Source organism: Cuculus canorus, chromosome 1, assembly GCF_017976375.1.
Source record: "Cuculus canorus isolate bCucCan1 chromosome 1, bCucCan1.pri, whole genome shotgun sequence".
In the NCBI taxonomy this organism is placed as follows: domain Eukaryota; kingdom Metazoa; phylum Chordata; class Aves; order Cuculiformes; family Cuculidae; genus Cuculus; species Cuculus canorus.
Window position 1 is genome coordinate 88291082 of NC_071401.1, and position 27296 is coordinate 88318377.

At 40.8% G+C, this 27296-nt stretch overlaps 1 protein-coding gene across 2 annotated transcripts; it reads left to right on the top strand.

The window, feature by feature from the left end:
* Nucleotides 1–86: 86 nt before the first annotated feature.
* On the top strand, nt 87–19909 carry XK (X-linked Kx blood group antigen, Kell and VPS13A binding protein). 2 transcript variants are annotated; one of them, XM_054084450.1, is made up of 3 exons: nt 87–759; nt 9695–9957; nt 15960–19909. In XM_054084450.1, exons 1-3 carry the CDS (start codon nt 620–622, stop codon nt 16784–16786), a joined length of 1230 nt encoding a protein of 409 aa, XP_053940425.1. In that variant the 5' UTR covers nt 87–619; the 3' UTR covers nt 16787–19909. The 2 variants fall into 2 exon arrangements, with proteins under 2 accessions (XP_053940425.1, XP_053940417.1); XM_054084442.1 differs by lacking the exon at nt 87–759 and adding an exon at nt 1953–2248.
* Nucleotides 19910–27296: the final 7387 nt, after the last annotated feature.

The following is a 27296-nucleotide window of genomic DNA, read 5'->3' on the forward strand; positions in this document are numbered from 1 at the left end:
ACAGTGTTGACAACTTTTCCTTCTGGAGCAGCCATGACTCAAGGCTCCAAAAGCTTTTCAATGGTACCATGTCATCAAAAGAAAAATCACTGACCTGAAAACTAGATAAAACATCCAGGCTACACATGGCCATTAGGCAGAACTATCTCATGGTAGTTTCCAACAAGATAAGAGAAATCAGGTTGCTTTTGGCCTGTAAGTTAAAAGTTACCCACTTAGTTGTTTATTTTCAGCCTGCTTAAATCTCAGTACGCGCGGCCTCTTCTCTTTCCAGAAAGACCCCTCCATTCCCAATTAAGGGAATTAGAGCATTAAATTCACCCAAGCCCACCTGTAACGAGGTTTCCATCTTTGCCATCAGCTGAGCTCAAGTAGAGCAGAGCGATGGGACTCCAGACCTGTCAGTGCAAAGGCAGTTCAAGAAATGGCCCAAACAAAACATTACTGGCATTTGTTCTATAAATCTTGTGGCAACCTAAGTTGCATTAAAGAACAGCAGGTGACATGCAGAAGTAGCCACTGTTGTTCTCCCATTAATAGGCTAATAGCATCTTAGACTCTGTATCTTGCTTTTCCTCTTGTATTCCTGGTAAATCTCAGGTCTGTAGCTCATCTCTACATGCTGTTCTGCAATTATCTGGTAACAGGCAAGAAGAAAAAAGATCTATCAGGGAAGGCATCAGAGCCAGCTGAGAACGACCAAGTACCTGCACCAAGAGAAGTGGCAGTGATTGAGGACTCCCCCTGTGCAGGATACAGGTACCATCTGCCAACCTGACTTGGTGCATCAGGAGCTTTGTTTCTTGCCAGGTGATCAGATTCAGGATGTTGTGGAGAGACCACGAAGGCTTGTCTTGCCCTTGGGCTACTAACTTTTGCTGCTCATCCACTGAGCCATTAGTTATGGTGCCACAGTGACCTGCACATCCAGAATGACTCCAGAGCTTTGAGAGCAAGGTAGAAAGGCATGGGGTGGTCTGCTGGTGAAGGGGAAAGCTTCAGAGACAGTGGGCCAATGCTGCCAGTCAACAGCTTGTGTTGCAGTAGGGCCTCAGGGTTTGTGATCCTAGAAGCCTTTGAGGGAAAAGGCCTGACAAACAAGAATAAGATCCACCTGCTGTAGTGGGGAAAGAGCACATCTGCCAGCAGGCTCTCTAGTGGTGAGAAGGTCTCCAAACGAGGTCCATCAAGGGAGAGGGTTACCAGGACTCATAGAATCACTAGGTTGGAATAATAGAATAGTTTGGGTTGGAAGGGACCTTAAAGATCATCCTGTTCCATCCCCCTGCCATGAGCAGGGATATCCCACTAGATCAGGCTGCCCAAGGCCCCATCCAACCTGGCCTGGAACACCTCCAGGGATGGGGCCAGCCACAACTTCCCTGGGCAACCTGTGCCAGTGCCTCTCCACCCTCATCGTGAAGATATTTTTCTTATGTCTAGTCTAAATCTGCCCCTATTTTATACCCATTGTCCCTGGCCCTATCACCACGAGCCTTTGTGAGCAGTCCCTCCCCAGCTCTCTTGTAGCCTCTTCAGGTACTGGAAGGTCGTTATAAAGTTTCCTTGGAGCCTGCTCTTCTCCAGGCTGAATAACCCCAACTCTCCCAGCCTGGAAAAGACCTTTTCAGATCATCAAGCTAAACCTCGCAGTTTAAACGCATATATTTTTATACCCAGCTGTCCCTCAGCCTTTGTTGCTGCTGCACGGGGTTATTTTCCCCCAGGTGCAGGATTTCGCCTGCTTCTTTCGGGCTGTTTCTCCCACCGGCCCGGGTCCCCCTGAGGAGCAGCCCCACCGACCCACTCCCTCCAGCTGAGTTATGCACCTATGGCCGCGGCAGAGCCATGCTAGGGCGCTCCCCGAGGCAGCCGGAGCCCCTGGCGGGGGCGGCAGCGGGCGCGGCGGCTCCCCCTGGCGGCCCCGCTGCGGCGCTGCAGCCGGGCGGTGTGGGGCGTGTGGCGGCTGCGGCGGGGCGAGGCGGCACGGCGGGCGAGCGGCGATGAAATTCCCAGGCTCCGTCCTCGTCTCGCTCCTCCTTTTCGTGGCCGAGACGGTGACCGCGCTGTGCCTGAGCGGGGCGTACCGCGCGGCGGGGGACCGCATGTGGCAGTGGCTGACGCTGCTCTTCGCCCTCCTGCCCTGCGCGCTGGTGCAGCTCAGCCTGGTCTTCATCCACCGCGACGTCAGCCGCGACCGCCCGCTGGTGCTGCTGCTGCACCTCCTGCAGCTCGGGCCCCTCGTCAGGTCGGTGAGTCCCGCCCCGGCGCCCCTTCCCTCCCATCTCGGTGCTCGCAGCGGGAGCGTCCCTTCCCCGCTTCTTTGTGCGGGCGGGACCCGGGCGGCCGCTCTGCGCCGACACCGCATCTTTCCCACGCTTATTCCCGCGAGCGGGAGGAAGAATCCCCTCTGGAAGCGTCCTTCGGCAGAAAGGCGGCGCGGGGCGTGGTGCTGCCTGACCTTCGGTGGGCGCTGAGCGTCGGAGAAGTGGGTTGGGAGGCAGGTGGCTGCGCGCTGAGCTGCCGCGGGGAGAGGAGAGCCTGGCAGAGTCTGCGCCCTCCCTCTGGGGCCTTTCCTGCCCTTATTTTCTCTCCCTGTGGCTTTTCTTTTTTGGCAAATGGTTGTGTCTGCTCACTGCTGGTTTGTCCGTAATGCTTTACTCTCAGGTTGCTTTCAAGAGTTAACTCGGTTCAAAGCAAGGATAGTCCCCATCCCATCTTGGAAATGCTAGTAATGCTTTCTCTTTTCCCCGAAAGTGATCTTTTCCCCCCGAATTCCTTTGGGGATTTCAACTTCTGACTGTAAATGTTCTTAGGGGGGAAAAAAAACCCAAACCAAAACAAAAAAAGATACATGAGAAGTTACAGAAGTGATGCAACCCCTTGGGGAAAAGGTTTGGTGGGGGCTTTCGTTTCAATTAAATGGAATTAAATTAAAGGGAATTAAATAGAGTATCTCCGTACTAGAGGCTATCCCCAACTTTTTAAAATTCCTGGACAGAGTTGGAAGATTTGTTCACACTAATAAAGGTGAACAGTTCGGACATTACAAAACATCTTACACTTCAAAAAACATTGAACTTCTCTATAATCATGGTTGGATTTTTTGGTTTGCTTGTTTTGATCATATTGTAAAGATATTTAAGTCATAGCTTAACAGTAAACTTCTATGAAGAGATCTCATTTTCTAAAATTTTCAAAATATTTCTACATTCTTTGAAAAGTAAAAATGCAACCGAAGAGAAAGGAACTATCACAGTAAAAGTTACGTTAATGAGTTTTGGCATTCTACATCAATTTCTTGCGGCCAGACAAGGAAAGAATGTCATGTCAAGCTGCAAGATGTGAAGATGCAAACAAATGATATAAGCAACAACAAAAAATTAGAGATTTTCTTTCTGTAATAACTATCTGGAAGGGACATAGACTTATGCTTTGACCTTAGCCACCGAGCATGATTTCACTTTCTCTTCCTTTCTCCACATCAAGCTTATCTGTTTACAACACAAGTCTCATCTTGTGCAGAACACACTTTCTGCTGTGTTGGCAAGCTCCCAGCTGCAGTCACCACTGTAAGACTAGTGGGCATACGGAAGCCCTCTTGTCTCCTGTCCTCTCTGTGATGCTGCAGTGTAGGATTATTTCGCTAGCTCTGCACTTCTGCTTTTCTCAAAGATTTACAAACTTAGTGTTTCAGGAGGTTTGAAGATATTCTGAAAGTGTTGCAGCATACCTGTGCTACAGTCCCCGTGGCATCACATAGGTGGTACGAAGTGATGCATATTAACCTCTCTTTAGGGGCAGGATAACTGGAATTATAATTGCTAATGAAAAGAGAGTAGTACATTCATATCACATGAAAAACATATTTGCTGCTAAAGGCTGGAAGGACTCTACCAATTAAGAGGAGAACTTTCATAGAAAGCAACCTCTCTTTAGATTCAAGGATATGTGTCTGTTTGCAGGATACAATACAGAGGTGTGGGAAGGTGAAGCGATAGGTCTGAGACAGACATTAAAGGTTTTGGGTTTTTTTTTTTTGTTTTTGTTCTTTATTCCTTGCCTTTCTATTCACTGCCACTGAACGTTGTTGTCTCTATCAGAAGAGGAAACTGATTTCTTCCCTTCAGGTATAGAAGGTATATATGTGTTGTAAAATTCTGAAGTGTTTTCAGTGCATGAAATACCTTACCTTTCCCTACTTTGCACAGGAGGTTTCCTAGCGTTTGTAGACTGGAATGCACACAAGTCTGAGGTGATAGGTGGAAGGCAAAATATGTTTTGGCTGTATCGTTGCTTCGCTGTGGCTTTAACCATTGTAAGCTCAAAAGGACCATTGCCCCGGTGCCATTTTGTCCCATTCTTTTCCATTCTGCTCCTTTGCACCAGAGAGTCCTGCTGCTGTTAGTCATCTACTTCCCCAGCACGAAGCCTCACTCCATCCCTTGTGTTTGATCTCTCTTCTATCTTACTGGCACAGCCCAGGGCCTTTTTGGAGGCTCCTGGGTCAAATTAGGTCAAATAGGGCTCAGAGACAGTACAGCCAGCCCAGGCTCTGTCCGCTTGTGGCATCAGAATGAAAAGTTTAAGAGCCAGTAGGCTGTGTGAGAGGGCATGCTTCAACAGAGGGCAGTCTGCTTTGTCTGGCTTTAAAAAAAAAATCTAACACTAACTTTTCAACTGTCTCTATCAGGTTTGTTACACGATACAGGATAGTTAGTATTTCTTTGTTCAGAATCGAATACTCAAATATTTGTGCCCGACTTTACAGACAGCCTATGTATATTGAGTGAGTTTTCTTCGTCACCCTAAAAGCTAGACGTTTTTCCCACTTTCCTTTTTCCCTTACAAAGTTAAGTTTGTAAATTTTGGGGAATGGTTTGGAAATATCTTGGCAGGGAAGGAGGGTATTCAGCTTTGCAAGCCAAATGATCCAACCTATTTTGAATCTTCTGTGTGACAGAGAAAAAAAGTACATTCTCTTATAAAACCTTCTTGCATACTACCACCTTCCGCAAACACCCACACTCCACCTGTTCAGGAGGCACTTGCTGTCTTGCTGCTGCCACTGGAAGCACTAAAATTAGAAAGCATCCCTCTTCTTGCAAAGGACTTTTGCTGTACTGTGAAATTACTGCTAGTGCACCCTTTTTTAATTCCTTCTCCCACTTCCTGAGAGTTTTTTTCCCATAAATTTGCAGCAATTTGTAGACCAAAATTCCTATGCCCCCCAGTGGCCTGGCGCTGATCCTCGGGATGTAGGCATGCTGGAGTCTGTTTGAACAGTTGGCTGGAACAAAGTGACTGCAGGTTTCCAGGCACTGTGGGGGATTCCTGCAACATTTCAGGTTGGTGGCACTCCTTGCAAGTGTACTAATTAGTTTGGATGCTTAGAAAATATATTTGGATACTTCCTTTCTTCCCGTAAAAAAGGAGATTCTTTTACCGTGTAAATGATAACAAAAAAAAAAAAATGACTTAAAATGATAGCTAACATCATTGAGAGATTTAGTACATTTTTCTTACCCTTAGAGAAGACCATGATGAGCCTTCTGGCTCGTTATCGGCTGCTTCTGAGCCACAAACTGACTCTTTGTCCCTTGTTCACTTGAATGGCACCTGTGGCATGAAGATCATCTTGAGATTTTTAAGTGCTAATACAATTCCAGTAAATAATAACTAGAAGTATTTTTGCCAGTGTACTGCTCCGCACTTAAGGATTTGTTCAAAGTACAAATAACTCTTCATGAAGGGTCACAGAGAACTCTGTGTTAACTTGTTTGCCCTTTTCTATTCTGCAACCAATGTCAGGGGCTGAAGTAAGGAGTGGCGATTTCCAACAACGAACAGGTGGGGCTTATAGTCACAAACAGGGGATGTTGGTGATGGTGTACAGTAAGTCTACTGGATGCAGTGGTTCCTTACCAGCTGATTTCCTCAAGACAGTACTGAAGTGGTGTATCCAGAAGGGAGTGGTGTGAATTTGGCAGAGCTTACTTCTGGTACCAGCTTCATGGAGAGGAAAGCAAAGTGACTGCTGTTGTCCTTGAAACTACCATCCCTACTGCTCAGTTAGCTGAATGTGGGCCTACGGGTTCTTCCTTATGAGGAACGTGCAGTTAGGAGAGGGCTCTGTCTACAGAGTGATTAACTTCTCTTAAAAAAATGTTTGAAAGCAAATATAACAGGCTTCTAAATAGAACACTAATGACTGTTTTCCTCAAATTTTAATGGGACAAGGATATAAACAGTAGACTTTTTTTGTTTTAAAATTGGGATAATTTAAAATTGGCTTTGTTTCTCAAGGCATAAGGAGAAACAATTAGTTGTTTCTGTGTACTGTGTAGACAGCAGTAAAGCAGATGCAGGAGGAAGTTTGCATCAAACTGTGAACAAGGAGCTGCTGTTACAGCCAAGGTTTGATTCTGTGAGCTGCAGGAAGTAAAAAAAAAAAAACCAAAACAAAAAAACAAACTCCCAGGCCCCCAAAACACAAACCAAACACCTATAGGCTGAAATAATCGGCATCATTAATGTTTTGAGCACCGAGTTCTGCAGTGTGAAATTTAATAATCTCTAACAGTGCAGATAATGCTTCAGTCACATTGTGCAGAAGCTTTCTCTCTCATAGGTCATCTTTCCTTCCTAGTGACCTGCTTTTAGACCTTAGCACAGGTCTAAAAACCTGTCTTCCTTTTAAGATTTCTGTTGGCAGACATTGCTGTAGGAGATTCTAGCTCTAAATTTTACAACTATTGACACATCTCCCTCTTTTCCAGATGGGAAGAATACACCTAGATCCTCTTCAGGCTTTGTTTTTTAGTTTATTCTTGAGCAGATGTGTTAGGTGTCCAGGATGCAATGAACAGAAAGTCACTGCAGGTGGAAGGTAAAACAATGAGTGAGGAACAAGTCTTTGCCTAATGCAGGTAAGTAAATCTGCAGGACTTAAAAGTCTTTTGCACACTTCTCTAAAGAAAAGGAATTACTAAAAATTGAGTTATTAGACAGATCTTCTTGTAGGGTTGCAGTAAGCGTATGTGGATAGGTCTCAAATAGGTGTTTCCTCTTGGAGCGCCTCTTAGCTGAAGGATTGCCTGCTCCCTCTTCCACCACCGTTATTTTACCTGTGTTTTAGTCCCGTGCGTCCATGATTAAAAGAGGGAATGATGTTCTTGCTGTCAGCAGGCATATAAAGATAGGATTATTCATCCTGCTAACTGTGTAGAAGATGAATGTGTTGCTGCTGCATCGGTCTTTGTAGGCATCATCAGGATCCTTGAAAAAGCATAGCTCTTCTCTTTGCCAAGATTTGGCAGCAGGGGAGAAAGCAGCACCATCTTTTTCTTGTCTCTTAATTTTCACTGTAGAGAGTAGGTCTGAGGTTTACTTCTTCAGAGTAATTATAGTTCCTTCAGAGCCCATGCTGCAACTGTCATTGCTTTACATGCGGTGAAGATGGTCATCTGCATGCCTTCTGCTGTTGGTGCCATGTGAGAATCGGTTGAAAGGGCCCCAAACATTGCTGCATTGCAGGAGGTGGATTGTGCAGAAGTTGGTGTCTCACTCCTGTTCCTTCTGAGTGGAGCAGCAATGAGCAGTGAGCTACCCGGGCTTCTGGGGAATTCCCCATTCATAGCAGTTTGTAACTGCAAAGGAAAACTGGCATGGAGCAGTTCTTTTTTGCATTGTCTCTTAGCTGTGTTTCATACTAAAAAAGAACAAGCCAGTTTGTTTAAAGACACCATTCCCAGCCCTCCAGAATGCACTTCGTAACCTCGCACAGATAAATGATCTGAATTGATTCTTATCACTGTTCTGAACCCTTCTCACCTGGACGGTTATTCAAGTGCCTGTGCCCCTCTTACACTCTATTACATAAACATTTAGATTGGCGCTCTTTCTTTGTAGTGTACCAACTGCCAGTATGCTCCCGTTTGAAGCAGTTGCCTGGGCAGTGGCGCCAGGTAGAGTCTTGAGTGCATTTGATATTTGCCCCAGAAGGAATGACCCCCAGAGATACTCATGCATGGAGTGGACAAAGCTTGGGAGAAGATGGGTGTCATTACTGATGTAATCCGAGTGCTTGCACATACCATTTTTATTACTCTGTTGTGCTGGTGAAAGACCCCTTTGGCTCTAAGATTTGCTCATCAGACCGTTTCACATTGTGTTTACTTTTCTCTGCAGGTATATAATTTCCCATCACAAACAATATACTGCTACTTAATAAGTACAAATCAAATGATTGCTGCAAACCCCAACATTTCATTGATTATAACATTTGCTATAGTCAGTAGTCCTATGAATCTTATCATCTCTTGTATGGGATTACTGCATATTTGCTAGATGGGTCCCTAGACTATATCTGCTTCTAATCACACACCGCAAGAGCTCAGAAGCTGATGCCAAGGTCTCATTTTCTGTAATAGCTTCAGACTTGCCCTCTGCTCAGGATGAATAGATAGCTGTGAATACTAAGTGAGACAAAAATGTTCTGGGATCTTTCTTTTGGAATAAAATAAATATGTTGGTTTTAGAATCTCTGTTGGCTTCATAAGCTGTTGTGCTTTATTAATTTTGCACACTTTATTTTTGGCTCTGTGAATTCTTTCACATGGAACAAGACTGACAGGGACTGAAAAGATTAGCAAAGGGAAAATAGAAAGTCGTCACTGTGAATGGAGCCTCCAGTGCACCACGTGTTTTTACTAGCTTTAATAATAATGGTGGATTATTCTCTGTGTATAGGTACTACACCAAGTAGTACAACAGTATGTAATTTATGAATAGAGGTGCATGTACTGGCGTCACTTTATTACTTGGAAGTTAGTCCGTGATAAGTCAGACCTACATAAATGAGAGGGTTTGGTTCCCCCTCTGTTTGAAGTATGAAGAGATGCAGCAACTGGGAACGTTGCATCTTATTCTATAGAATATTTTTATGCTTAATAATCCTTAAACAGTGCAGTACATGTAACCATATTTAAAGGAGTAAAGTTCCCGTTTCTGTGTTTGGGTTTTTTTGAGTGTTTTTTTTAATGTTAATTTCCAGAGTTGTGAGACTCTAAACTGTTTGTTCTCATTATTGCTGCTAAGGCTTATTACTTGTTTTTTGGACTGTTACTTTGTAAAGTAAGGGTTAGAGTTCAGCTGTGCACCCGGTTGTATCCTGGGCTTCTCTCCAACATCTTGAGATGTTTTGTTTAAGGCAAAGGTATGAAGAGTAGTTTTATTACCATGTGTCATTTGTGCGTCACAGATGTATGGATAATGAGAAAAGAAAGACATGAGAATCCAAAGAAATGCTTCCAGCTTGGGTCCTGGGTTGGCAGTCTATTAACATTGTAGTGGATGAGTAGTTAAAGGACTTCAGTAGTACAACAGTGAGCAAGGAAAGCTTGTAGGAAACAAACAAATCTTCTCCCATGTCTGAGTACTGCAAACAGCCCAAAGGGTGCTGCTAGCTTCTTGCTCTCTAGTCGCATCTAGTTCATATTTTAAAGAGTAAAATCTATTATATTCCAAACTTACCAGGAGAAGAAAATGTACAGGCTTTGCTCTATAAAGAAATTACTTAGGACTTTAATATACGATGTCTTAAAATGCTAAAGAATGGAAAAACTTATGCTTTTCTTTGGGGTTTTTTGGGTTGTTTTTTTTCCTATTACTCTATTTTCTGATTTGCTTGTAGGTGTGTGGAAGTCTTTTACATTTACTTCCGCGCTGGCAGAGTTGAAGAGCCTTATGTCAGCATCACAAAGAAGAGGCAAATGCCCAAGGATGGGTACTCAGAAGAAATTGAGAAAGAAGTGGGACAGGCTGAAGGCAAGCTGTGTACACACAGGTCTGCATTCAGCAGGGCATCTGTGATCCAGGCATTCCTTGGCTCAGCACCCCAGCTCACACTCCAGCTCTACATCTGTGTCCTTCAGCAGGAGATCACAGCTGCTAGAAGTAAGTGGAGCTGTTGTTATTACCTCTGTATTTTGGTGGGAGGGAGAAGAGGAAGGTCAGCAGTTAGATGTAGCTAGCCTGGACAAGAACCAAACATATGGTTGGACTCGATGATCCAGTGGGTCCTTTCCAACCTGGTGATTCTATGATATTGCAATGGGTTTCATCTCCTTGACAGTGATGTTGCAGTCGAGTTTATCTGTATATCATAATGTTTTAGACTGTGATACTCCCTGTAGCATATGTGGGTTGCTGTTAAAACAGTGATTTGTACAAGTGGCCATTGACAGGGGGGAAGCTGGAGGGACTGAGCTGTCTTCATGAAGAAGAAGAAAAAAATTACCTCTGTTCTATTTTGGTTTTTGAGCAAACTTTCTGGAAAATTCCTTGGGGTACAATGCAGAGCTTTGAAAGAAAGTGTACTTTCAAGAATGCAGTTTCAAATATGAACTGTGTTTATTTGTGCCAGACTCTGAATTTGGAATCAAAAGGCAGGATTCAGTAAGCTGATATGCAAATGTGGCCATCTCCTTTCTGGATCCATACTGTTAAGCCTTCACCAAGCAGTGCTGCACTGCATAGATTTACCAGGACTCATACCATGAGAGTCTGCATCTTGTTCCATGATGAGCTGCAGCTCCTTAAACAAGAGTCTTGATTTGCTGGTTGGCTGCTAAATGAAGTATCTGTTCCAGCTGTTTGTAGGACAACCAACTTGTCAGTGTAAGAAAGGACTTTGGCACTTGTGTGAAGTGGAGGTCTGTTTCCACCAAAATACAAAATAGCTCTTGTTCTATCTCCAAGGCTTCTCCACTCAGCTCATATAATGGAAAACTGTAGTATACCAAAGGACAAGGCAGCACATGAGGCTATTAAAACAGGTTAAGGTCTTCATGCATAAGTATTTGTTTAAGGTCATAGCAGTAGTTACTGAAAGACATCATTCCTGATGGTTTCTGAGTACTTCACAGCTAAGTTAGGCTTTTCAAATAACCATGGCATCTGTGACATGAACTGAATACTTTGCTGAGTGATGCAATTAGCAAAGTTTCCAGTCGCTTCACTGCTGATGGCATTTGCTTGAGAAAGGTCAATTTTTTATTTTGTTTCTTTTATTACTGGTGTTGACTTTACTGGTCATGGTTGCCAAGAAGCGCTGTGTTCCAGATGATTAGAGAATTATGTATTTAATAATGATTTGTAACACTCTATTACTTCTGACTCAATCACTGCTGAGAGAAATTCTGAATCCCAGGCCGATAAGTGACCTTGCATGGCTGAGGTGAAGTTAAACAACTAGAGATAACCAGGGAGTTTAATGAACTTACCAGCAAATGCAGTAGTCATCTCCATAGCAGATGTAATTCTGAAATACAGAAATGAAAAGAGGAAAAAAAAGGTGTGTTTTTTCTTAATCAGTGATTTAGAGACAATGGCAATGTCTGTTAGAGCTTCTTCATCAGAAAAACAAGAATCTGAACTACATCCCTCTCGTGTGTATTTTAACTTCTGAAATTTTGAAACTTTCTACAATCTCTTTAGCCATCTTATTTCTGCAGTAGTACCTTTTGTCTACCAGTATCATTCAGCCTCCAGAATAAACGGGAATGGTGCACAATACAATTTCAGGTTGTTCTTTGTTATGTGTACACAGGGATTTTCATGTATAGGGACAGCACTTCAACCTTTTGATCTTGCAGCATCGTCAAAATAATTTAACAGCCAATCCAGCTATTCTTCCACACTTCAGATGTCTTTAACTCCGCTATTCTTGGGAAGTTAAAGGGACACTGGCCCTCCATACTGCATGCTCGTTTCCTTTTGTCTCTGTTATAATTATCACTGTATTCTTATGTTTTGTTTTCTTTTTTTTTTTGTCTTGTCTCCTCATCAGTCTCCTGTTTTTCTGTATTCCTACACAACCCTGTCTCTTTGTAAATTCCGCGTGATCAGTGGTAATGAGGCCTGTATCGCCTTTGAACGTAAAGCTGTTTACTGTCATGCTGAATAGCATGATTTAAAACTCATTACTGCTTCCAGTATTGAACAGGTCTGAGAAAAATGTGCATTCTTGCCTAGCCCTTTGTCAACCAGAGTCATGCTGCATCTTTCTTCTGTATTTCATGGTATTCATTAATTTCTCTGGATATTTTTTCTGGATAATCAAATTCTTGCCAGTGTCTGGCATTCTTCAAAATTGTTATTTCACTGTCTGTCCAGAAAGTAAGATCAAGAGAACTAAAGAGATGCAAAAGCAAGACAAAGCCTCTAGGTTAGTGGTGAAAGACTTAAAGCTTTCATGACTGTTTAGCATGAAATGTATAGAAATGTTGTTGGGTGAAATGCAAGGTTGGAAACCTACATGTAATAGCCTAATCTGAGTCCTATTTCTAGACATGTAGCTCTTTCTTAGGTTACAGCCTAACTGGGAAGAAATTCCTAACTTGTTACTTTATGAAATGCCCAGTCTGACTGTATTTGCCATTCCCAGATCAGACTCTGAGATCTCTCTTGTGCATTTGGGCTTCACCCTGTACTGAATGCTTCAGCATATGTCGATGTCATGCATTGCCTTAGAGCCAGCTATAACCTTGCTTTGAAGAAGGGGCTGACGCCAGGCTCAGGTCCACTTACGCAGTGATGGGTACCTGTCAGAACCTTTTCACTTAGGTGATACTACCTGGAGAGGCACAAGGTGAGAAGGTGTCAAAAAAGTCCTGAGTCAGTGTTAATTACAAAAGGATGTGTGACTTGGCCTCTTACACTTGAAAAAAAGGCTGGTTCTCAGTGTACAGTTTTGAATGCGGAGGATCTGCTTCCATTAAGAGCAATCTTTTTGTAAGTTTAGAATTTTTGTGCCGTTAACAGCAGTCAAGCTGTCTTTTCCAAGCGTTGCTTACAATGAGAGATTAATCTCAAAAGGCAGATTTCTTGCTATTTAAAATAAGATTATTCTGCTGAAAAAGATGCTTTTTAAAAATGCAAGTTTGTAGCAGTGACTGCCATTTTTAAGAATAGCAATTTTGGTTTTATGGATTTTTTCAACTTAGTAGTGTTTGCAGCAGAACACTTTGTAGATGGTCTCACTAGATATCTTAAAATGCTTTTGCACTTGCTTCTCCTCAACTCATTAAGCTCTAGCCATGGAATACTTTTCTCATTGTTTGGACAACATACGTTGAGTATTAATAGTTGTTTCTGAGTGTTGAAAATATATCTTAAAGCAAAAAAAAATTGTACCTAGGTGTCTTGCCCTAAGTATCAAAATAAGTGCCCTTATTTTTCAATAATTTTGAACCCTTTTTCAAGGGTTCCGATTATCAGATTATAAAACAATAATGTATATATAATAGATAACTTATGATTCTTCAGCTGAATGTAAAATTTCAATGGTAGGCATGTGTGATGTAGCTCATCTAGAGAAATATTTGCTCTCTCAGCAATATCTGAAGTGTATTCTTGAAAAATATATATATCTTGAAAAATCTTGAAACATAATAATAAAAAAAAAAACAAAAAAAACCAAAACCAACAAACCAGCAGAGTAAAACAACACCTCCCTGAATGAGTCTCACTGCGCACCTCTGAGTTTAAGAAAAGTACAGCCTTCTGGGAGCAGGAAGGAAGAAGAGAAATGCCACCTTCATAAGGACTGCTAGGGGATTTGGGACTATTCAGAGGAGGATACTTTGCCTTTCAAATTTTCACGTCTTTCCCTGCTCAGGATGAGTAAAAGCAACAATAATGTCACCCTCCTACGTTTCCCTTTGTGATTGCATCAAACCGTCTTTCTCACAGTCTTAAAAGTGCTGTTTGAATTGAAGGTTTAGTGACAGTACTGTGCTTTTGGGAAAGGAGCAGGACTGGACTACTGTATTAAACCAGAGTTAGTACAACCTGATTTCTGTGAACAGAGAAATGCCTTTTTCAAAGGCTTGAATTTTTAACACAAGTTTGAGAACAATATAGGATCCCTAAAATGAGATTGAATAATGAGATGGGTGTCTTAGCTTATTAAAACAGAAAGAACAGAGAGCTCCAGGACAGCAACACTCTGTCCCCAGTGGGTAGGGCTTTTTTTTGTTTGGTTGTTTGTTTTTTTTTAACTCTGAGAATATTATTTTGCTTCATTAGCTACTGGAATTTATTTGCCATTTCAGAATTATAGAGCTGGCTCAAAAGAGCAGGAAAGATTTTGTAAAGAGCCACAAGATTTCAAGTGGTATTCTTCACAGTACTTGCTTGCTCTTCTGCTTTCAGGCAATGTTTTCCAAAGATATAACTTCTAAAAATTCTCAAATCAAGTACAGCACTGTAAAAAAGATGTTTAAATGCATCTATTAAGTATTTAAGTATTGAATGAGCAAATACATACCTATTTTTAGTGAATATATTCACCTCCAAACTGACATGTACAAAATTACTGTATGAAATGGCAAATGTTTTTCAGCTTACTGAATGCTATTGGAAAATTAGACATAAAAGAATAATTAATTCTTTTCCAAAATAATTAGAAGTGTTTGAAGATCAGAGTAGGACAGAGTTTAGCTAACATGATAAAGAAAATCCCATTAGATAGTTGTTAGAGAACCCAAACTACAATTGTTTCTTTCAAAGTCATGCTTAGAAATTAAGAACTTTAATTATTTTTAAAAATTATAGTCCTGGCTATATGGGTATAGCAAAGCAGGGAGTCCAGTTAATTTGTAGGATATTGACACATAAGCTAATTGAAGGCTGCAGAAAGCACTAGTTGCTAAGCATTGCAAAAGTAATTGACATAATCAAGAATACCCTTTGATTATTTTCTTTTATCCAATGTAATATAATACCCTGTAGCATGACCAGGTAGCTTGGTTAGTTTCATTGAGAATCTGAAATAAAGAACTGAATCATGTTTACAATGCTTTAACTCATTTGCATTTTAAGTGTTCCTTTGTGGACAAAATACTAAGATTGAAACTAAAAATATTGATTGGGAGTGCCTAAAATTAGTCCCCTAAATCAGCTATTCAGCATGTTGGTAAAAACTGTGAAGAAACTATGCAAATGCTAACCAAACTGTGGGCAGTTAGCACTTCTGAACATCAAGGTACTTCCCAATAAATGTTTATTTTATGCATTCAAAGATCTTGTACATTTGTACCTATTTAATATGGCAAGACAAGACTCCCTCCTGTAGTACCTGAAAGCGTTTTTCCTATTGCATCTGGAGGGGAAGCCAGGTAATAACTGGCCTCTTCATTCACTTTTGGCAGAATTTAAATACCGTGAAACTTTCACTTGTATTCTGTGTAGATATAAGATACTGAAAGTTGATCTGAATTTAAAGACGTATTAAAAATTAGTGTTGCTCTAAAATGCATGATAGAGGTAGATGTATTAAAAAAAACAGGAGAACACAGTGTAGACCCGTGAGCAAATCTTGTGTCTCCACAGGCAGAGAAAATGCAAATGGTTCTGAATTTAAATTGTTTTGGCTTTCAATTTTGAGCTCCATCACAAAGCTTTTCTGTGAGCTTAAACAATTTGCTTCGACATAGAACTTCGTGAGCACCGAGGTGTCTGCAGGCCCAAGTTACTCTAAAATTTCCGCTTCTGTTCTGCAGTTTTTCATCTATACAGAGGGACTAGCACGCCTGTGCCTTGTGAGAGTTTGAGAGCAAGTTGGATACTCTTACGACTGAGCTATGTAATTAACAAGGACAATATACGTATGAACAGTCCTCAGCTGGGGGAGGAGGGAGAGACACTTGTGACTGTTAAATGTCTTTTTTTTTTTTTTTTCCTAGCTACTTGGAAAAGTAACAAATGGGGGCTAAAAGAGGAGATAAGGTTAGAGTAAGAATGCAGAAGCATGTAGAAGTGATGGGGTTTTTGTCATTATAGCCCTCTGGGAGTCCCCAGGGTTGCTGTGAAGACAACCACATCTGCACTACTCTGATGCAGTATCTTTAACTTTTGCTAAGCTGAAGGCCCTGATTTGTCTTTTTTCTTTGCAGGTATTTTTATGGTCCTTTCTCTCCTGTCAATTGTATATGGCGCCTTACGCTGCAACATCCTGGCTATTAAGATTAAGTATGATGACTATGATGTGAGCGTGAAACCGGCTGCCTACCTCTGCATATTCATGTGGAGAAGCTTTGAGATTGCCACACGAGTTACAGTGTTGGTCCTTTTCAGTTCTGTCCTTCAAATCTGGACTCTCCCTGTTGTGCTGGTGAATTTCTTTGGTTTTTTCTTCTACCCGTGGATTCTCTTCTGGCAAAGCAAGTCCCCGTTTCCTGAGAACATAGAGAAGGCATTGAGCAGGGTTGGCACTACCATCGTCTTATGCCTTCTCACCTTCTTGTATGCTGGCATTAACATGTTCTGCTGGTCAGCAGTGCAGGTGAAGCTCAATGATCCTGACTTAATTAACAAGTCCCAAAATTGGTACCGTCTGACTGTGTATTACATGCTGCGATTCATTGAGAATGCATTCCTCCTGCTGATGTGGTACATCTATAAAACTGATATCTACCTGTATGTCTGTGCCCCGTTATTGGTTTTGCAGCTCCTGATAGGTTACTGTATGGCTGTCCTCTTTATGTTGGTTTTCTACCAGTTCTGCCACCCGTGTAAAAAACTTTTCTCATCCAGCATCTCTGAAGGTTTGCTGTCCTGTTTCAAGTTTCTCTGCTTTATTTGCAAGCCTCCCAAACTCACCGTACTGACAAACAAGGCAGAGGTGAAATCTCCTGAAAATACTGATGAAGCATGGAGCAGTAGCAAGACAATAGATTCTCAAAAGGGGAATCCTCATCAAAGTGTTTCTTCCAATGCCTAGTACAACTGGAAGCAAGTAGGTGCCTTTGGAAGGTGGCAGATCACCTGCTGGGAATGTTGTGCATCTTGGACATTGTGTCTTGTGGATGGGATTTCTCTCTTGCAGGTGTAGCACTGCATGACAACTGACAAGCCTAACTTTATGGAAAACTTAGTGTATAAGTATGTGTATCTCTGTGTGTTTGTGTACGGAGAGCAGTTATTGTTTGTAGACTATTCTTCCAGAGTGTTTTGCACAGAGGTTTATGATCACATGCATATTTTGGAAACATTATAGGAGACATCCTTTAGAAACTGGCCTGGTGCTCATCTTACTCAGGAAAGCTGAGGATGGAAGGAAATGCATTTTTTTCAGATAGGATGTCATTATGGCATGCCACCCTAGCATGGAAACAGCATAAACCTTGACTATGTATTTACTGTAGCTGTGGTCTGCTTTGATCAGATTGCAGGCTTTTTTACACTCTAATGAGTGTAATAAGGTAATACTTTTCTCTGTGTTATAAGAATCTGACTTGTATAATGCACTGTAGCGTAGGTTGCCAAGAAACAGCCAATTAGCTAGCACTAATACTGAAATGTGACCATTACTAAGAGCAGATCAGGCAGCGGGAGGAGGCTTTGCACTAGTTTACCCTTCATATTTGTGGCTTGTTAGCAAGGGAATTAAATTTAACACATTAATTGCGATGTTCTGGGGTAGCTCATTTTTTGAATGTAACAATTTATCTAATACTTTGTGATGTTCTAGTGTTAGGATGGTGTTCACTTTATATAACTTCAGCTGTCTAGAAGCTGGGCAGATAGTGTGAACTAGTCATGTAGGTGCTTTCCAGAGCACATCTCCAGGGAGTAATTCAACCCGTCTTAAAATGTCTTCTAAGACATGTGGTATAAATCATTCTGTGGAGATCTATGACTCAGTGTTAAACAGAAGTCTCGACAATTAGTTTTGACTATCAGTCTGCCTTTTAGATGGCTGAAATTAAGAGATGACCACTAGCCAGATTGTGAGGGGTTTGGTAGTACACCAAGCAGGCAACTCAGTGACTTGTTATGTCGAGGTAGAAGGCACTGAGTCCTCCTTTTTAGTTCACTGTCTGCAATTCAAAATCCTTTGATGACTTTATCTCCGAAGTATCACAGGCTTGAAATCTGAAAGAGGAAATGGAAGTTGTTGACTTTTTCTTCTATGCACTATATTACCACAAATAGATGTTTCTGTATTTTGCAAGTTGCTGAGAAAGCTTTAGCAGAAGAACTCCTAAGAATGTAGTGGAAATACACAAATCCAACCGTATTTTCGAAAATTAAGTGAAAACCTTTTGCACTTTGCTTGCTTTGCACCTTGCATTTCTCTTGCGTTTTACACATGGCTGCTAGTAGAAATGAATAATGAAAAGCATCTCCTAGTATCCTGAGTTTAGCCTCCATCTTATTGTCGTGGAGGACTTGAAGTTCTTCAGTAGGGATGACATCAGTATCATTGTATTAGAAGTGTCTCAAGTTTGGGTCTGAAGTAATTTATAATGAAATATGTCACATGCAGTGCTGCAAAGAGCTAAGCTGTTTTTATTCTTTTTTTTTTTATTGCACTGTAAATGAATATCTTCATACTTCAGTTTTATAATGGAGTTAGGGTTTATATTTTGTTTAATGTATGTCTGTGTGTGGTATGTATATGTAGAACTCATTAAATTATTGGTGGGTGGTAATGGGAATTTTTGGCCTGAACTTGCCATGGAAATGTACCTCACGTATCTGGGGAAGACACTTAACAGTTCTAATTTCTCTCTGTGAGGAGCATAGTGAAGTGACTTCTTGAAGACACTACAGTATTTCTCTGTACTTCTGTATGTAGAAATACAGTATTTCTCAGTACTTTTCTAGATGTAGAAGAGTATTTCAGATTATTTTCAGTACTGAGTTAAAGGAGCAAGTGAGAATGTAACCCTTGCTTCTAAACCTGCAGAGTTAACACACAGGGCCAAATTTTCAGGTGTTCTTAGATAAAACTGAGTATCTGAATTTACAGTTGGATACTCATCAGTAATCAGGGAATTATGGTTATTGCCTGTCTATGGATGTACCTAGGTCTGAAATGTTAGTCTTTAAAAAAAATTGTGGCTTCATGTGTGGGAGTACTTCATATCTAAAGAGAGCGCTCTCAAATGCTTAAAGCAGACTTTGGACACTCAAGTGATGGTGCAGTTGTGATTTTGCCATTTGGAAACAGTAGAAGCTTCACAAACCTCAACCAGTGAAAAGCTTGAGCTACAGTGAAGTCAACAGCAGAAGAGTTACACAGACAAGTCCAGTGTGTAAGCATAGTGAATACCATTTAACTTAACATACCAATGATGAAGGCTGCTGTATATGCATATTTTTAAGGTGTGCCATAGTACTTCCTATTTTTATACCACTCTACTGAAGCGCATGCATAGAAAATTGGATATTTAAATCCCTGCTGTGAGAGCTAAATTTAAAAAAAGGGAAGATTTGTATGGGTTATATTACCATTACATGGGTTTACCTTAGTTGTGCAGACTAACCAAATACATTTTAAACACTCCGTCAACTTGAGGGCTTTTGTGATGCCTCATGTCACCGCAGCATGGAGTGCAGATTAACTAACAATATTGCTGTTCTATATATGTTTTGATCTAGCTGTGCTGCCATTGCTGGTAGAAAGAAGGTTTGAGAGGGAATCATAGAGAGAAAGATATTCTGTTAATACCAGTGTTGTAAAGGACAAGCTTATTTTTCTAAAGTGTGCTTTAATGCTAGCAGAAGCAGTTTTTCTCAGGATAATGACAGTCTAGACACTGTTGTTATCAGTACACCCAGTGGCTGCACTGAGAGGGCAGTACTAGCTACAAAAGGTGTACATGTATGAATGAGTGATCTCTTGTGGCAAGTTTACTGTGATTTTATTCTACTCTATCAATGTTGGAGGTGTATGTGTTCAATGGAAGGCTATAGGGCTACTGTTAAAACCCTCACTGACCTGAGTAGTCCTGAGTCACACAAAGGATTGCTCAGTAAAGATTGTTTATGTGTATAAGGGTATGCAAGATCTGATACATAGGGTTTTTTTTATACGTGTAAAACAACACAAATTAAAATGTTGAAACACTCCCTTAAACTGTGTTGGTATCAGTTCTTAGTCTGCTGCTTTCAGAAATCCAAGGCAAAGGTTATATAGCATGCTGTCATCTGCTACCACACAGAAGAAGAAATGTTTTCAAGCAGATGTGACAGAAGAATTACCTGTGATTGATTTGGGAGTTCCTTACCTTCAACCACTGCTGCTTCCAATGTTGTTTAGCTGGTTGAGATCTCAGCCTACAATTTTGAAGGAGGCAGGCAGTTTAAGAGACCAGTGTTACATGGAGCAGGATCATTATAGGTTAACTATTCTCATCCTGAAAATAAATAGTTGGTTTATATTGGGAATCAAGAAGAAATCATTACCCTGTAAAGGATCTTTTAACTTTTTTATTTCTGCACACTTGTTTCATGCTCATCTGGATTTACCATGAGCTTTTCTCTGGCCTTGGGAATACTCAGCAAAATCCATGGTGAAGAATATAGTGCAATCACATGAAGCATAAAAAAAAAATATTACATTTATATATATATATAAAATATATGCATATTTTGTAGTTAGAGGTGTAAATAGATGCTTTGGAACAAGTTGTAATATGTGTTAAATGAGGAGGAGTGAGAAAGGATTTTAGAAATCCTAGAGGTGAGGGACACCATTATCTGCTAGTAAGAGCTGTGCTCCCTAAAACACAGAAGTAATCAATCCTTTCTTACAGACATTTTTAGTCTCAAGGGAGGATTTTTAAATAAGTATCCAGCATATATGTATTTTTAAATCGAATGTAGATTAAAGCCTCAATGAAAAAAATCAGATTTAGACACAATGTTGGTAACTTTGTGAAGTGATTCTGCCCCTCTGTTCCTCTCTTGTGAGACCTCATCTGGAATACTGGTCCAATTCTAGAATCCTCGACTTAAGAAGGATATGGAGCTGTTGGAACGGATCTAGAGGAGTGGTACAAAGATGATCGGAGGGCTGGAGCACCTTTCCTACAAGGACAGGCTGAGAGCGTTGGGCTTGTTTAGCCTGGAGAAGAGAAGGCTCAGAGGAGATCTTATAGCGACTCTCCAGTACCTGAAAGGGGCTACAGGAAAGCTGGAGAGGGGCTATTCATGAAGGCTTGTGGGGGTAGGACCAGGGGGAACGGGTATAAACTGGAGAGGGGCAAATTTAGACTGGACATTAGGAAGAATTTCTTCACAATGAGGGTGGTGAGGCACTGGCACAGGTTGCCCAGGGAGGTTGTGGATGCCCCATCCCTGGAGGTGCTCAAGGCCAGGTTGGATGGGGCCTTGGGCAGCCTGCTTTAGTGGGATGTCCCTGCCCATGGCAGGTGGATTGGAACGGGATGATCTTTAAGGTCCCTTCCAACCCTAACTATGCTATGATACTGTAAACTTTTATTTTCAAAGTGATTTCTTAAAGAAAAGCTTACGTGTCCACACTGTTTCTCTATCAGCCTTGTTCTCCCCAATGCATATCAAACTCACTGTACACATTAAAATTAGATTTTTCTGAGGGCAGATATCTAAGGAAATAAGAGGTTTATACAAGCCTTGTGAAGACTATCAGCTTAGAGGAGGAAAAGATGGGAACTCATAACATGACCTTCTTGCTGACCATGTAGCAAGTCAAGCATTCAATACATCTTAGGTGTTACAAAACTCTGTGTATTGCTCAGTAATCCACATACTTGTTACCTCTTGCCCTTAGCATGAAACCCGACCAGAAGTTGTAGGGTTGAAGACATGCAGAGGGAAAGAGCAGGAAGACAACATCCTAATGTCATTGGAGGTAATAGGAGACACTTCAACTTAAAGGATCAGTACGGCCTCTACAGGACGTTCTGTTTTCTGTATTATTCCATTAAGTGCAGAACAATTTATTTAAATTAAGCTTTGAACTTATATAATAAAAGACAAGATTTTGTTAGACTTGAAAAAGATTGATTATTTGCAAGTCAATCTGGTGACATTTGCAGCCTGGTTCAGAGTTGGAGAATACCTGGCGTTGGTAAAATGTAATCTAAGTTTTATAAAAGATAAAAATTGGGGTGTGTTTTTTTAATTCCCTGGTAATTACTGTATTTTCTTCCCATAGCAGCTGATACTATCTAGTCTAAAACAATACACCATTTTCTATTACTTCTTCCCTATTCGAAAGGCCTATGTGCCAAAGAAAATGGGATTTTGAACTGAGATATTTGTAAACCAAACATCATAGTAGATATTTATAATCCTGTTTTTTTAAAATGCAGTTGAGGTGACTGCCTCTACTCAGGAATCACCACAGAATATATAGTAATATATTAGTAGTATATACATAGTTTAGAATACATAGGAATTTGGCAGAGATGGTAAGTTTAATTCACTGGAGACAGACAACTTGAGTAGTAAGAGGTATTAAGGATTATGCAACTCTTATTGAGCAAGGAAAATTATTATAATAAAACTGTTATGTTCTTGGGTTTAACCCAAAACTAAAGTCAAAAGGAAAGATAAGTACTTCAAAATGACAATGTGAAGTTTACTGAGTCTCTCCCTGAAATGAATGAGAACTTCATACCCTGGTAAAGAAGAATAGTTTTATCATTTTCTGGATTATTCACAGTTATGAGGAAATCTCTTGCCACTGTAATTGTTCTATAGAAATAAGTATTTGTCTTCAGGTATGAAAATTTCACCTTTTGGATGTGAATGCTGCAGCGTGTAAAGGCTTCTAATCACAGATTAGTATAAACACATGCAAGCAGGGAATATGCTAATTAGTTGGATGTTGCTTACCAAGATTCTTCTGGAATAACATCATAGTTGCAATAAATTGGCCCTGAAGGTGAAAGCTGATTTAATAAACTAATAGCAGCCTCTTGAACATGTTCTGTGCCTTGACATTCGTAATTGCTTAAGTTCCTATCTTGACACAGCAAGCTTAGTGACAGGCAATAAATGTAACAGACATTAACTTCTGAAAATTCTTTCATCCGGTATTCTTTTCATCTGATTAATGTGCCCTGTCAGTACAGAGGTTTAATCAGCCACAGATACTTTCAAGAAAATGATCAGGGATAGATTCAGATGGAGGGTAATGCCAGAGGTAGTCAAGGTGAAGATTAATTCATAACTGGCTACTAGAGTGCGAGCTAAATATCAAAACAGCAGCACAGAACCTTGCATAGAAAGTGCCAGTGTTGCATTTTCTTGGTTTTGTGTGGATCTGCAGTTCTTGAAAAATTGTGTTGTAGTAAGATGTGCACTGAACACAGCAGCTAACAGAAAAGAGAAGTGCCTGCCATTGCTTTAGTTTTGCAGTTGATGGCCCTTACAACACCAGTTATGTTCTTTAGACTACACATCCTACTGCTCCTCCTTCCTTTCTGCTGTTTCATGGTGTCATTTTAAATAGAAACAGAGAAACACAGTGAAACACTCTGGTGTGTTTTCCAGTAGGGCTTAGAGCCAAAATTGCACAGCTGTGAAAAAGACTGAATTAATGGGATGTGTCAACTTTTCATTGCCATATTGCAAATTTCAATAATGGTGGTCAGCACAGTAACTCAAAAGCAGGCAGGTGTCATAAAAAAAAAAATTAGGATGGAAAGGAGATTTTCAAATGGGAGTAGCATCAATTTTGGACCCACAAGGAAAGCAAGGAAGTCTTACAACCACGGAGTAATGAAGTGTTTCTTAGACATTTTTCATTGTGTTTGTGGATTATTATGAGCTTTAGCCTCCTTTTCTTATTATTTTTTGGAGCAGAAAGAGAAAATCGACCAAGCAAGAGAAAAATATTTTATGAAAATAATAAAATGTCTTTACAAATGTACAGAAGTATATGAGGCAGCTCAGAAACAGATGCACCTGGATTTATCTATTGGTGTTCTCTGAGGTGCATGGTGAAAGCCCCAGTAATGAGTCTAGGTACAGCCAGACAGTGTATCCACCTGAGAAACTCAGAGGGTTTCCATGATCTGGACATAGCCTAATTTTTTTAAAAATTATCTTTGTCTGTTTAAATACCACCATAGCCTTAATTTATATACATTTGTTGCAGTACACACATTAGTTTTGACTGCATCTCAGCACAAACCAGTGCACAATTACCATGCTAGTAGTCAGAACAGAAATATTACCACTGACATAATACATGCGGTTTGCTTAGCTGATTCCACCTTATGCATGTAAATAAAAACAATGACTTGTGCAATATATCAGGGAGTTTGTAACACCATGAGGTAGCTGGCTAGCTACTGCTTGGGTCATGTCTTCTTCATCAGTTGACAAGATGCAATGCCCTGAAAAATGAGTGTCTGTTCTTTACAGAAAGCTAAAATGAAATTGGACAATCCTGAGACGTTGCACATGCTAAGTCTTATGGTGACTTGGCTGCTTACATCAGAAATGAACCAAACTTCAGAGTAAGAGGGAATTGAAAACATTGCAGGGGAGACAGGTTATCAGATGGGGACAGGCAAAGAATGTAAGTGAAAAATTACGTCTGCCTTGCTATGAAAAGTGGACCTCAGTAATGATGTTGTGCCATCAAGATTGATAATAAGGCATATTCAGGGAATGCTAAGGAGTACTGTACTACTAACTTATCAAACAGCTCAACTGCTGATTAACCTGACTCACTAGCATAATTCACTATTGGTACAAAATGAAATGGAAGCCCCCAAGGGCCCCAAGCAGAAGTCCATTACCAAACACCTATAAATCACTTGTCCTATAGCAATCAAGGGCTTATGTTTGAGCTGCTGTCTTAATAAGCCATACATCACCGTTTTTTCCAGGGTCCGACAACAAATGAGTAGTTGTCTCTTGAAGCAAGAAAAATAAAAATTAAAAAAATTGACACGGGAAGATTTATTAATGGAAGATCTAAAATTAAAAAAAAAAACCTGTCTTTGGTCTTAAGTGTATCACTCATTCACAAGAAATTCCAGTGTACTAGAAAACTAAATGCAATATTAGCATGTGTAGGAGCATATTTGTATCAAAAAAAAATATTGGTAAAGTATGATTCAGTAGACCCTCCCTGCCAGTTAGTAAAAATCTCAGTGAGGTAGGATGGTGTCCCAGAACATGAAAGAAAATGTCATATGTCATTATGGTTAACAGTCAAAAGCTTTGATTTTGATCAAGGTAGACACAGCTCCTATAGCTTTGGCAGAAAACTGTGCAAGAGTATGATCTTTAATCTTAAATCCAGCTGAGAAAGGACTGAGGTATCTTCAGCCTATTGCTACTCCCATGAAAGCATGAGTGATGGAAGTAGCAAAATAGCATTAGGAAAGAGAATGAATAAATAATACAGTAGAAACTTTATTCTCCAGCCTAATCCATTCATTTTCATTCCATTTTTAATAATGGTTTCTCTAGAAGTGCTAAAAATGTATTACAGGGTGGAGGGAGGTAGGTATGTATGAAGTGCTGTCAACAGTCTTGCAACAGGAGGCTTCAGAACCTATTAATGTAATGGTAATTCAGCCTGGAAGAAAGTCATCCCAGTTCAAAGCCCAGGTTGTGTGTTCTTTGTGTCTTCCCTAAGATTTCCAAAGAGATCAACAGACAACTTCAAGCTTCTCTTGAGTGTAACTTAAGCCACATAGGGCTTTGCAAGGTACTGTCAGACAAGTGTCCAGTTATCAGGGCAAAGCCAGAAGTAAAAAAGATTTATCGTGACAAATGAGTGAAGGGAAACATATAAATTCAGTGATTTTGTGGCTGGAGCAGTGTAACTCTATATTAAGAAGCATTTTAAGTATGATTTAGCAGCATATAGGCTTCCTGTGATGTCTTGGCACAGGGATAAAAGACATTTTAGTAATCTAGCTGAAGGATAATTTTTAAGAAAAAGCTTTTAGGGAAAACCTGTTCCTTGGTGCTACAGTTCATTGTATCATGTTATCTTACTTAGACACTTGCATTAAACATGACATCATTCCTTAGTGTTTCCCCTACTGATATTACTGAACACTAAAAATCCTCCGTACAGACAGGACTGAGCCAGAGGCTCTATCTGCCAGGTGTCTGGTCATGGACAGGCATCTGCTAACTGAACTGGGTCACCCCAATGCTAAGGACTGGGAAAGAGAAAAATCAGCAAAAATATCATTGCACTCATTTGTATTTTGTAAGACAAACTGCAGCAGTGGAAAGTAATATAGACCTCGGTACTTAGAGTGTAGACACTATAGTGTTCACACCTGGGTAGCTGTTCCTGTGCGTGAAGGGAGATACTGGAATGTTTCTATAGCTCTGTGGTTTTACTGATGCAATTTCTTCTACTGTTGTAACACGGACACCCATCCATCCAACAGATAAAGCTGTATTGGGGCATGGTACGGGTTTAGCTTAGACCTAGGATTACAAACCTTTCTTTGAAATGTTGGGGTTTGTGTCCATATGCATCCTCCTAGGCTGCCTCCCTGTATAATGTAATAACATGCAGACAGTCAAGTCAGGGATCTGACTCTAGCCACAGGAAAAAGAGACTCATTTTCAAAAACTGTTTTTCAAAGTCAAAGATGAGAAACAGTTGATGAATGTGGAGCAGTAGGGAAATCCTAGCACAAGGCAGCTTGCCTCTCTGTAACACCAGAAGGCATGTGATGAGTCAGGTCTGCTAGATTTGCAGATCCATCAGGGAGCACGTAGCTACAAAAGTCAGCAGTGGGCCATATGTGTGGGAGCTGCCACCCTGGGGGAAAGAGTAAAGAAGCTGCAGTTTCAGTTAAAAGAGAAAAAAGCACTGTTGTCTGGAGATTGTAGGCCATGGTGGCCAGTGAATTGACACTGGGCTGATATTTTGCCTGTTTTTTGCACCACTGAATTTCATTCTTGTTTCCCACTTATTATCACCTAAAATATTTCCTCATGGAAGTGCTTATTCCTGAATGGTAAACTAAGATTTAATACAAAATGTAAACCTAAGTTTACTAGCAGTGGGCTTGTCTTCTTCCTCAGCTTTCAGAGGTCTTTTAGACAAATTTCACAGACTCCACAGTGCCTTTAAAGGTACTGCATTTAGCCTAATGGGTGAAAATGTGCCCTGACAGACACTCAAGAAAAACCTAACTTGTCCTTTATCACTGCACACACCCTGCGTGCCACCTTGGGGAGCAGAACAACAAGATCTCTCCCCAGCCAAAAGCACAGCAGATTCGCCGCCAGAATTGGTCCAGGGACTGCTGCAAAAGGCAATATGTGCAGACCCACACAGATCTCACTCCTCTGTGCCTCCTCTAATATCAACTAAGCGGACCACTCGTCTCGTGTGTTTATAAAGGGACTCCTCTTGGCACAGCATGTTCTCAGTCATGGGCTGCTAGAGCACATTTCTGGCGGGCTGTGAGGCAGAGGAATTGTGGAAGTGGAGATGCAAAAGTTTGTCAGAAATGATA

Bases quoted from the DNA above. Each gene is read 5' to 3' on its own strand.
- XK (XM_054084442.1), top strand. From the start codon at position 2,004: ATGAAATTCCCAGGCTCCGTCCTCGTCTCGCTCCTCCTTTTCGTGGCC. The intron at 2,249-9,694 runs GTCGGTGAGTCC...ATTTGCTTGTAG, and splicing joins CAGCTCGGGCCCCTCGTCAG to GTGTGTGGAAGTCTTTTACA. The intron at 9,958-15,959 runs GTAAGTGGAGCT...TTTTCTTTGCAG, and splicing joins GGAGATCACAGCTGCTAGAA to GTATTTTTATGGTCCTTTCT.